General features: G+C 34.9%; 1 protein-coding gene across 2 annotated transcripts; it reads right to left on the bottom strand.

Moving 5' to 3' along the window:
• Nucleotides 1–2,317: 2,317 nt before the first annotated feature.
• On the bottom strand, nt 2,318–10,788 carry CHR24 (chromatin remodeling 24). Of its 2 annotated transcripts, none has more exons than XM_078323196.1 (20): nt 10,519–10,788; nt 9,256–10,103; nt 8,860–8,990; nt 8,383–8,437; nt 7,937–8,182; nt 7,563–7,618; nt 7,362–7,452; nt 7,053–7,190; nt 6,721–6,798; nt 6,210–6,416; nt 5,331–5,402; nt 5,154–5,234; nt 4,633–4,751; nt 4,363–4,474; nt 4,012–4,080; nt 3,846–3,940; nt 3,343–3,474; nt 3,076–3,144; nt 2,840–2,972; nt 2,318–2,685 (listed from the first exon to the last, which is right to left on the bottom strand). In XM_078323196.1, the coding sequence occupies exons 1-20, from the start codon at nt 10,652–10,654 to the stop codon at nt 2,503–2,505; spliced, it is 3,051 nt and encodes a 1,016-aa protein (XP_078179322.1). In that variant the 5' UTR covers nt 10,655–10,788; the 3' UTR covers nt 2,318–2,502. The 2 variants fall into 2 exon arrangements, with proteins under 2 accessions (XP_078179322.1, XP_078179321.1); XM_078323195.1 differs by having other exon boundaries at nt 3,076–3,147; nt 10,519–10,786.
• Nucleotides 10,789–11,337: the final 549 nt, after the last annotated feature.

The following is an 11,337-nucleotide window of genomic DNA, read 5'->3' as shown; positions in this document are numbered from 1 at the left end:
AATACGTTTGGTTATGGAATTTGCAAAACTAAAAAAATGTTAATCCTGGGAAGTTGTATTTAAATTTGTATGGGAACCCTGATTTAGTAGAATGCCAACAACCAAAATATAGCTCATGTGATTAGGTGTTTGTTTATAAACTTTGGTGTCAGAAATCAGAATATGTGTTGTCATTACAATATATTAAACAAATGTCAAAAGATTATCCTTCAAGTAAATTTTTTGTGGGTTCACATGCCAAGACAAGTAAACAAAAACATATAGTTAAGTACGGTTTTAATACCTGGGTACAAAAGTGCATACCTTTTCATTTGGAATAAATGCAAGATAATTCAATCTCAAGTGCATTGAAAAAAAACAATGTTATAGTCACACACACACATGCAAATTGACTATTTTAATTTCTTTATTCACGCAATTCTTCATTTCTTTATATGACTTTCACTTTTTTTCGATTACTTGCTTATATAATAGCAATAATTATTTTGTGAGAAAAATATAAATCTCGTGTGAGTGCAAAATTGATTTATTTATTCACTCCAATTATATGAAATTATTGTACATTTATAATTTATGATATTAAATATTAAAGAAGATGAATTATTTAGAAGAGACATTTACATAGTTGCTTAATTTGTATTGGAGGAGATAATTAAAAAAAATAAGATATCGAGAATAAGAATAGCGTCAGTAATAATATCTATAATAGATCAATATTCGAATAAAAGTAGCATGTAATACAAGTAAAACATGACTTTTGGAGAGCAAATTTCTACCTACAACCTACTTGATCATGTGTTTTGCATGTCTCATGAAATGAAAGTATCATCATATACAACAAGCAATATGTTTTCAATGTCAACATCTCGGATAGGGGTGTTCAAATGGTTCGGTTTATTTGGTTTTGAACCGAACCGGTAAGATTCGGTTTAAATGGTTCGGTTGTTCGGTTGAATTAGTTCGGTTCGGTTGATTTTGTGACTTAGTTCGGTTTAAATGGTTCGGTTCGGTTTTGATTTCTCAAAACCGATTAAACCGAACCGACCGATTTTATTGATAGGGTCAAGACTTCTAGTATTATTTTGGTTCATTAATCAAAACCGAAGTTTAAATTGGTTCATTAATCAAAACCAAAGTTTAAATTGAGTATTATAGATGTATTGAGTTTTGATTTTTGAGAAAGTTCGGTTCAACCGAACAAACCGAAGTTTAAATCGGTTTAAATGGTTTGGTTTTAATTCGGTTTGCTATTTTAGTTCGGTCGGTTCGGTTGGATTTTCAAACTTCGGTTTTAAGTTCGGTTTGATTATTTTAGTTCGGTTTAAACCGAACCGACCGTTTGAACACCCCTAATCTCGGATGGCTAAAAATTTAAAATCAGGAATCAGAGATGACAGAGAATTTAGAAGTATTCAATGTCAACAAAACGTGTCCCGAATTTTAATTTAAGGGCCGTATGAGTTATATTTAGTATAAAAAAGAATTTCTATATTTTTATGGCAATAACAAAGACTGGATTTAAAAAATCAGAACATAATAAAAGAGAAAACGAAATTATAGTGTTTCAGATATATGCATCCTACACCCTCCTCGCGGATCTTGCCAAACCATAAATAAAACCTCTCAAAAAGAAATATGACTCGAAAATTATTAGTTCGTAATGTGTACACTTTCTTAGATAGAAAAATGCAAGAAAAACCATTCTGAAATATATTAAAATGCAACAGATACTAATTTTGTAGAAATAGCTTATTATCAGCTTCCAGATTATTTTTTTATTTATTTTTTTACATCGGACCACAGTTTTTAATCCATTGACATGAAGGCAACACATACCATCATTCTAAATCCCATTTATATTTACTTTTGTACTAAGTTCCTTTCATAAATTAAACAACAGCCAACAGTACACATATATCGATGTGGCCAATTGGAAATTCTTTGACAAAAACAGTCAAATAGACAATCAGAAAACCCCAAAAGTTCCCTTGGGTGTATATCTGTTATTTGACAAGTCGAAAGAAATCGACAAGTAACAACTTACGAACAGTACGTTCTGTGCAGAAAATCGTGTGGTAGAAACAAGAACAGGAAACAGGACATAAAGCCAATGAAAACGACGGAAATACCAACTGATACTATTCAGCAATTAAAGATCAAAGAAAAAGATAACAGACGAAATATAAGGCACGCCCGAATCCCGAATCCCTGAAACCCAGTCGGATCCAACGACGCACAGCCTAGATGAGGAAATCAACGGCGCCAATGGAAATACCAGAAAAAAATCTGTAACATACAGTTCTGATTTTTGCGGCCCTTTTTAGATGTTAGATTTTTAAATTTATATATGTCATAGTACTTCAGATATCATTCCAGTCAGTACAAAAACAGTGCATCTCTCTTTAGAAAAACCTGTATGATAAGAGCTAATCACACAGAACGAATGCACTAATATCGCCTATTATAAATCAAATAAACACCTTTCATATAGAAAACAGAGTGCTAAACGGAGAGTATGTCCAAATTATCGGCAATTTCATCTACAGATATCACCTCCGGTGCTCTCTTCTTCTCTGATGAGAGATTGACAGGAGAAGAATCAGAAGTCCCAAGCAACTTGAGTTGCAATTCTGCTAATTGATTCCTCATTCTCTCACCACGGTCTGGAAGCTTGGAAACCAAATCCTGTTCATACCAAACCAAATCAAATTTGGAGACCAATCACATTACACTGTTTATGACTGAATACAGTAAGTGGTAACTAACCAATGCAATCAAATCCCAGTAGTTTTCTTATTTTAACAACTAAATATACATTGTATTAATAAAAACAAATTACCTTGTTTCCTAGAGTAATTTTGAGCCGATTTATTTTGTCTCTAATCTCTCCCGGGCTTTGTCCCACTTGGTATGTTGGAGATTCCATCCTTGTATTTTGTATAAAATCCCAAGGCTTCTGTGCATAAGCAGCTCTACAGAGAAAATAATAAATTATTTTTAGAACAAACATACATTCCACATTCATAGTGGGAAAAGCAAGCAAAAGCGACAACTCATTTTTTAGTTTTTCTATACCCGTACGGGAAATATTCAGACTGCGAAGAGGCAACAGGAGCCGAGCTTCTTATGATTCTATTTCCAAAACTGCTGTCAACAAAAATATAAGTATAGGTTACTATACGAAGAGCTAAATTAGAATTAAGTGCCGATAAATTTATCAGAAAATTAATACAACTTTGTAAAGATACATTACCACTAAGTTGAGTAACAAGGATTTGAACAATATAACCCAACCTGTTAGTTCCTTTACATACAATTTCTGGAATTTGAGAAAATACCGACCTTTCGGGTTGTTCACTCGTATCAGGCACAACAGGTACAATGGCAGTTTTAGAGAAGAGAAGGCTGTGGTGACTCACACCCGCAATACCTTGATTCTCTAGGTATTCGATATGGCTCGTCAGATACTCATCCCTGATATTTTTTTTTAAATGACCAAAGATTCTATTAAAACATTGGATATTGCTTCAAGACAAAATGATATGAAGGCAAATTTGAACTGCTTCATTCCTGGCCAAGGATTAGCATACTAAATTGTCATAGAGGTTAAAAATTCATTTCCAAGAATCTCTTCATGCTTCGATCATATTTAGTTTTGATATTTTTGTGAACAAATGTTCAAATATCAGTAATTTATAATTACATTTAGCACAACAACCAAAACCTAGCTATGCACCAGTAACATGAGGTGAGGTAACAAGTAATTGTTCCTTGAAATAAACCCAACTATTCTAGAATACATTTTAATTACGAGTTTTAGAATTAAAACCAGGGTAAGTTCTTACATCACAACTTGACCAGAATGCTCCTCTTGCAATTGTCTATGTGTAACCGAAACATCAAAGCCTTCTTCTGGAAGCCTAAAAACCTCTTCAATATCCTGATATTATTCAAAATACTTTTAGAAAGCATTCTGTGTAATCTAAACTAATTTTACACAATGGTACCGACCTTCCTGCTGAAATAACGAGTCTGTTCTTTCTGCTCGGTTGCAGTTTTGAACAGACCACCTTTAAAAACCTAGAAATTACACATGTATGGAAAAAACCAAGTCAGTTGAATTTTTTTATAGACTAAATGATGGTTACAAAGAAGAAAATTAAGATGATTACAAGACTAAATGAGAATATGAAAATGTAAGATTTCCAAAATGACCAAAAAGTACATAAATCAGTTTTACATGACAACCTAACCAAAAAATACTTTAGAAGCTTTAAGGTAAATAAATGTAATTATTGGCACAGAAAACAAAAAAAGATTATATTTAAACATTAAGAGGAAAATGAAGCATGAAAAGCATACCTGCTTTTTGTATATTATTTCTTCAATGGTACCACAAGTCATGAGTCGGTACACAATCACATCTTTGGTCTGACCAATGCGGTAGGCACGGTCTACACTTTGGTTATCCATACTGCAAAAGATTAGCAAATTTAACAAACATTCCAACCATCAGATTTCATTCACAGGTCCCAACAAAACAAAAGAAATTATTAAACAACAAAAATGAACTGCTGAAAAGTAAAAAAAAGAAGTTCATATCAAGTTAGCCAAGGCAGTTGTAATCGGTACCTTGGATTCCAAGCCGGGTCAATAACAATTACCCGATTGGCCTTTGTTAGTGTCAGACCAAGACCACCAACTTGTGTAGTTAAAAGAAAGATTGGAGCCCGTTCCCCATCTTGAAAATCCTGCAATAAAGATTTGAATTTTAATCCAATAAAAGATATAGGGTGAGGCTATCGTACTATTTATACCGCATAATGGTCCATACTGTGGATCAATATCTCCATTTTCCAAATCCAAACAATTGATATGAACCATTCAACATGATCTCCAAATAAAAATGTACATGTAGATCAAATTTTACATTGAATTTTTTAGAATATTTTTACTATTTTTTTAGATTAGTAGAAAATCACTTGAATCTAAAAATTATAGACCAGTCAAAAGGAGCAACTTTTTTACTTATCTAAAAAAATAGTAAAAAGTTTCAAAAAAATGTAAAATTTAGTCTGCAAGTACAGTTTCATATTGAGGTAAATGAAAATATAGTGAAGGCATATTTCTTTCTGAAGTAAAATAGATTTGACCTTGACGATCTTCTCCCTCTCAGAGATCTTGGTGGTACCATCGATACGTAAGAGGTTGTAGCCTTTTGACCAGATTGCTTCCTGTTCGCCGAGCAGTAAAACAATTGCTCAAGTAAAATGGGTAAACAAACCATGACATTTATATATACTGTCACATGTCATAACACTAAATGGCACCTGAATGAGATCAAGCATTTTCCTGGACTGAGAGAAGATTAAAACCACATGTCCTTCTTCCATGAGATTTCCCTACAGCACAAGCAAATTAGTTAGGCAACCGATTAGTTAAGGAAACCGAAGAAAGCTATAGCCTCAGACTTGCATATATGATATCCAGTGAGGCTATGGTACTATGCATAGTACCGATTGGTCCGTACTACGGATCATTTTTTTTTCCAAAGTCAAAATTGTCAATCTGACCGTTCAGGGTGATCTCCATATGAAAATGTACTTGCACACTAAATTTTACATTTTTTAGAATGTTTCTACTATTTTTTTAGATGTAGAAAATTACCACTTTAGAGTGGTCCAGAATTTTTAGATCAAGTGATTTACTACTCATGTAAAAACATAGTAAAATAATTCTATTAAAAATATAAAATTTGATCAACAAGTAAATTTTATATGGAGATCATGTTGAACAGTCAGATCAATTATTTAAACTTTATAAATTAAGATATTGATCCATAGTACGGACCACTATGAGCTATGCATGGTACCGTAGCCTCACACTATGATCTCACAAAAGCTCTTTACTGGACTTCTTCCGTATTAACTTCGAGGATCATGCAAAAAGGAAATTTACTTCCTTGGACAGGAATGCAAAATGGATGCACCACCATCAATGAGCAACGAAAAACATGGATCTACCCAACTTTTAAATTGTACAGGTGCCAATGTAAACCAGCCATTTGTACAACCTGACGGTTACTTCCTGGTCTTGCCTTGATTTCTTAAATTGCTTATTCTTGCTTTATCTTATCAAGTTGCCTAATTGAAGGTTAACATTGTTTTTTCTTTGCCAACAGTTTGAGAAAGAGAGCCAAAAAAACTAACCAACAAGGAGAGAACAAAGGTAATTTTGCATGAGACGGTATAATCCATATTGAGATATTTATTGTCGTAATCTTGGTTTGCAAGGCTGGTTGCCAATTTCTCAACCAAACCCTTATCATTCTCGTTCATTTCCTCAATTCCTTCCAAAATCTCTTCAGCCCCTCTCTTTGTGAGCAGTAAGGGGTGGTCACAGATCTTCTTCATTATCTGTTTCACATAAAAAGTCAGTAAAAGAATTCATGTTGGACAGGAACTTCATATTATCCCTTCTTTTCACTCATTTCATGCAGTGAAAAAGAATTAGGAGAGATGTGTTATATGAAACCTTTTTTTTAAAAGCTAAATTTTCTGATGGATACAGCACAAGTAAAACAATAGCACTCAAATATCAGCAAGCACTTGGTGGACACGCAAAGCACAAGCTTTAAGCTAAACCCAGGTTCACAAAAAAAAAGTACCACTCCATGAGAAAATTATTTGATAAAAGAATTGTATAGGAGAAGAATATTACAGTTATTGCAGCTAGCGGTGAACCACCAACTGCATTGTGAACTAGCTCACTGTTCAAAAAGGCTTCATAAAGTTGCCTCTGCATTTTAAGAACAAAAAAAAAAATTTAATTCAACAAGGAAATAGATATCTGAGTTAAATACCAGTCTTCGGGTGTGTGTGCGTGTGGGGGGGGGGGGGTTTATTTGTATCCAAGTTTGCGTATTTATCTGCTACGGTGAGTACCAGTTTTGTAAAGTAATGGCATTGGCACCCACTTCCCACAAAAAGGCTAGTTAGTTTCTTCACATATTCTATGTTGATAATCTCTTTTTGAGGACAGTAAGAACTCACCTGGCATGGTGTTAGCTTTAACCAAACAATCAACTCATTTTTCTTCGGCATCTGAACTGTCGTCTCTACATTCTCTTTACCAAAAACCTCACTTTTCAACCGCCTCAAGAAGTATGGCTTGATTCTTTCCCTCAATTCCTATTCAAAAAAGCATTGATATGAATTTATTTACATTAGAAAATGAGAATGCTATGCCAATTTATATGCTTTAAAATTTAATATGATCGTTAATTTTGTCAAAGATGCCAACAATGAACATATACAAGATAATGCAATCTCCAAATAAATCATAGCAAGAATTAAGCTTACTCTTGCAACAGTGGAGCCAACATACTTTTCCCGATCCGAAGCATTTTTCTCATTCCCACGCAGGATTTTCTTCTCATATCTGTCCTTGAACCTTTAATAAACAATATATAAGAAAATTTCACATTCAAGATTGATCTTTTGTTAATTGCATATAATTAGAATCCACAAACCAAAATTAGGAAAAATGAAACATTGACTTACTCGTCCTTATCACCTAGTACCTCGGGGCAACAAAAGTAGAATAGAGCCCAAAGTTCCTATACAATAGCCCGATGTCAACAATGAGAAAACAACAACAACACCAATATTAATAATAATTAATACTATAAAACAAATAACAATGTAAGAAAAATCCAATATTGCCTCAGGTGAGGGACAACACCAGTTAGAACCCCAGATTGTTATTCTACTCAGGTACTGTACCAGTTTGGCCTGGTAGCTTATTAATATACTGTGTAAATTGTAAAGTGACATAATAGAGCTGTCCCAGAAATTCCAGTGCACTCACTAACCATGATAGAAGTTCCCATTATTCTCCGGGAAAATAATAAAAATAAAAATAAAGATTTCCGTACCTTCAGGTTGTTCTGTATTGGTGTACCACTTATAATGATGCGGTGCCCACTAGGTATCTCAGACAAGCTCTGGGCCCGCTGTGTCTTGGGATTTTTTATGATATGCCCTTCATCCAGTATCACATAATCCCAAATCATTTCATCTTCCTCTTCATACAAGTCATGTTCCTGATACTTGTCACCTCCTCTAATGGCCTTGTAATTATTTCTGACAATATCATATGTGGTTATCAGAATACCTCCTTTCTGCATCAAATGAAACAAGATTTTAGACATATATCATGAATTAACATTTCTCGTTCTTTATCAAAAAGATGGCTAAAAAATATGAGATGCAACATTGTTGCAAATAACAAACTATTGCAGATCATGCGCTAACAGTGGATACTGATATCATACCAGACTGGCACAAAACAAAATAGTTGATGCAAGGGATAGAACTACACCTCGAGAATGTTACTGAGCTCACTGTTTCGCGCGTTCACGTTAGTTCCTGAAAAGCTAAAAGAAAAATATATATAATTAGATGATATCTAGCAAATGGAAAAGGACCATTTCAACATTATAGATGGCTACTTCAATATGATCTGTAATACATCCTTGTAAACTCAAGGGGTATCAGCCGAACCCATTAAACATTAAGCAATCACAAAAACAAAAAAATATCTGCACAGCTACCATTGCCCCATTTTCATAAAAAATGGGCTAAACTGTCCCATTTAGTTACTTTATGCATGATTAGAGAGGAGTGTGAAAAGCGGTAATTAAGCAATTTCGGAAAGGAAAGAGAAATAATCATGCTTGTGTGATATTCATCACGGCTTTAAATACATAATGACAAACTTCCTGTCTTACAGGGGTATATGGAATGATTTGTGGATTCTAAGAGAAACAAATTTTAGCCAAAACAGGATAACACTTACTCTCTAGCCTTCTCACTCAGACCAACAACAGAGAGCTCTTTAAACCAGTGACTTACAAGTGTCTTAGGAGCTACAATCATTGCCCTTTTAATCAGACCTGAGTGGAAAAGACCGGCCAGGAATGCGGAAATCTGAAATGGAGATAGAAATGACAGCAAGTTAAAAATTATTAGACAGGCAACTCGTACACTTTAGTATTGCTTGAAAGTGTAGCAAGAGTGAGCAATCAAATTTGTAAAATAGATGGATCCACAACTGCAATACCAGACAAGTACTGAACCAGTACTCTTCCACTCTTTCCAGGAAACCCCAATTATTTTCATACTTTGAATGAAGTTTTAATGAGCAATACACACAGTGCCTAAAATATTTTAAAACAAAAGAAGTTGGATATACCTGCATGGTCTTTCCCAGTCCCATGTCATCACCCAAAATTCCTCCTGTGCCTTTGCAATGCAACCCCCAAAGCCAGTTGATGCCATCTTTTTGGTGTGGGTAGAGTTTACCGTAAACCCAATCCGATAGCTTGTAAACTCTCACTTTCCCCTCTTGCACTCCTTGTAGAGTGAAATCACCCTCCTCCTCCGCTTCCTCTTCCTCCTCTGCTTCTTCTGAGTCCAACTCATTTACATGTAAGCCCGTTGCACCGGCAATGTTCTCTATTTCCTCGAACTCATCATCATCACTGAAGTAGCTTCTTTTTGTGGTGCGCCCCATGGATCTATAAACACTAGGTTTAACTTCTAACCCTTGATTTCTAGACTTTATAGAATCATTTTCTTCACTCCCTACTTCTCCCTCCCACTTTGTAAATTCTTCCACTTCTACTACTTCCTCTTCATGACTAAAATACTCGACTGTACTTTTCTTATGTACAACCTCTTCACCTTCATCTATCAACTCACTCTCTTCATCACTGAAATAGCGATTTTTCATATTGCGTGGCACTACTTTAAAACTATATTCATCAACTTCATCATAATTATCATCAAATTCTCCTTCCTCTTCTCCCTCTTTACTACTAAAGTAAGCTTCAACTGGTGATGTCTCTTTTTTTCTCTCGTCCTTTGAAGGCTTCTCTTTGTGTAGAGAGAGTGACTCAAGCCTAAAACTAAATTCATCTAAAATGTCACTGATATTCTCTTCTTTATCGTCTTCTTTCTTTTGTGGGCTGGCCTCCTCATTAGTTTTGCAGAGACGACGCCTACCAGGCAACTGGTCCTTTTGTTTTACCTGAATATTTTCTACAAACAAAGGGAAGTGCATATATTTGAGGTAGTTAATACAAAATTGAATTTGACATTTAATAATTTCAGTACAGAAATGAGAAAAACCTTCAGCAAAAAAATTGTATTTTAATTGTCTAGAAAGGGATAGATTAGTCATAAGATTGAATACAAATGCACTTACAATGTAAAACCAACTCTACAGGGAAAAATTCGACCAATGTGTGTAAGCATTTTTTTAATTGAAAAGCTAACTTTCAACGTAGATAAAAGACGTAATAAGAAAACTCGTTGTTCATCAAATTTTGAAAACAAAACATCTGATTATTTTTCACGGTAGAGACCAAATCACTGATAAGTTGTCCAAATGTGCTAAAATGTAGAACCTCTTACAAAATCTAAAGAACACTTTGAGCAATGATCGGGAAAGTACCTGGGATAGGGTTAGGGTTTGGATTTGGGGCTAGAGCTGGACGTCGACTCCTAGAGAGCTGATGGTGTAAGCGCTGGTTCAGACTCATCGGTTCCGGGCTACGATTAGGGATTTCGTTCTCAGATCGATCATCCATGGCGACTGTGAGGGAGAGAGAGAGACGGAGGGGTGTGTGATGGATATTTCCCGCTCTAGGTTTTGGGTTTTAAGTTCTAATTTTCAAAATTGAATGAGAGAGAGAGAGAAAGGGAAAAGCAGTGCAGAATTTCCGCGATGGGCAATAGTATATATAAAATACAAGTGGAACTCTTAGGCACCATATTCTCTAAGGTAACAGAAAATATCTGTTTCGATCAGGCCGTCCGATCGGAATCTGGCCCAATCCGGTCCGAAGTGGAACGCACAGATGCGCTTTAATAGCCGTGCTGATTCTGATTAGACGGTCCAGATTCAAAAAAGAAATATTCTGTTACCTTCGGTGATACGAATACGGCAAAATTGTTTTTTTTTTTTTTGGCAAGAAGCCTGTAGGCAAACAGAATTCGGCAAATTACTCTGCGAGTCAAACAGAATTAATGTTTGATGAGATAGTACAGATAAATTATAGCAGCAAAGTAAAGTTTGATTAGAACTAAATACTATGGAGAAATTATTTATTTATGTTGTCAAGTAGAAAGATATCATGTTTGATGGCATAGTTAGGGCTGGCAAAAAAATTCGAGGTTCGTGATTCGATTCGGGTTTGATTCGGGTTTGATTCGAGTTTAATTCGATTCGAAATGGGTTCGAATTGAAACGAACCAAACCAGGTTCGGTTCG

Source organism: Carex rostrata, chromosome 21, assembly GCF_964058835.1.
Source record: "Carex rostrata chromosome 21, lpCarRost1.2, whole genome shotgun sequence".
Lineage (NCBI taxonomy): Eukaryota > Viridiplantae > Streptophyta > Magnoliopsida > Poales > Cyperaceae > Carex > Carex rostrata.
The sequence above is the reverse complement of the archived record's forward strand: the minus strand, read 5'-3'. Positions and strand labels throughout refer to the sequence as shown.

Coding starts and splice junctions, on each gene's coding strand:
- CHR24 (XM_078323195.1), bottom strand. CDS start 10,654: ATGGATGATCGATCTGAGAACGAAATCCCTAATCGTAGCCCGGAACCG. Junction 7,191..7,361: donor TTGGCTCCACTGTTGCAAGA/GTAAGCTTAATT, acceptor TTTTTTGAATAG/GAATTGAGGGAAAGAATCAA. Junction 2,973..3,075: donor TCTGAATATTTCCCGTACGG/GTATAGAAAAAC, acceptor TTTTCTCTGTAG/AGCTGCTTATGCACAGAAGC.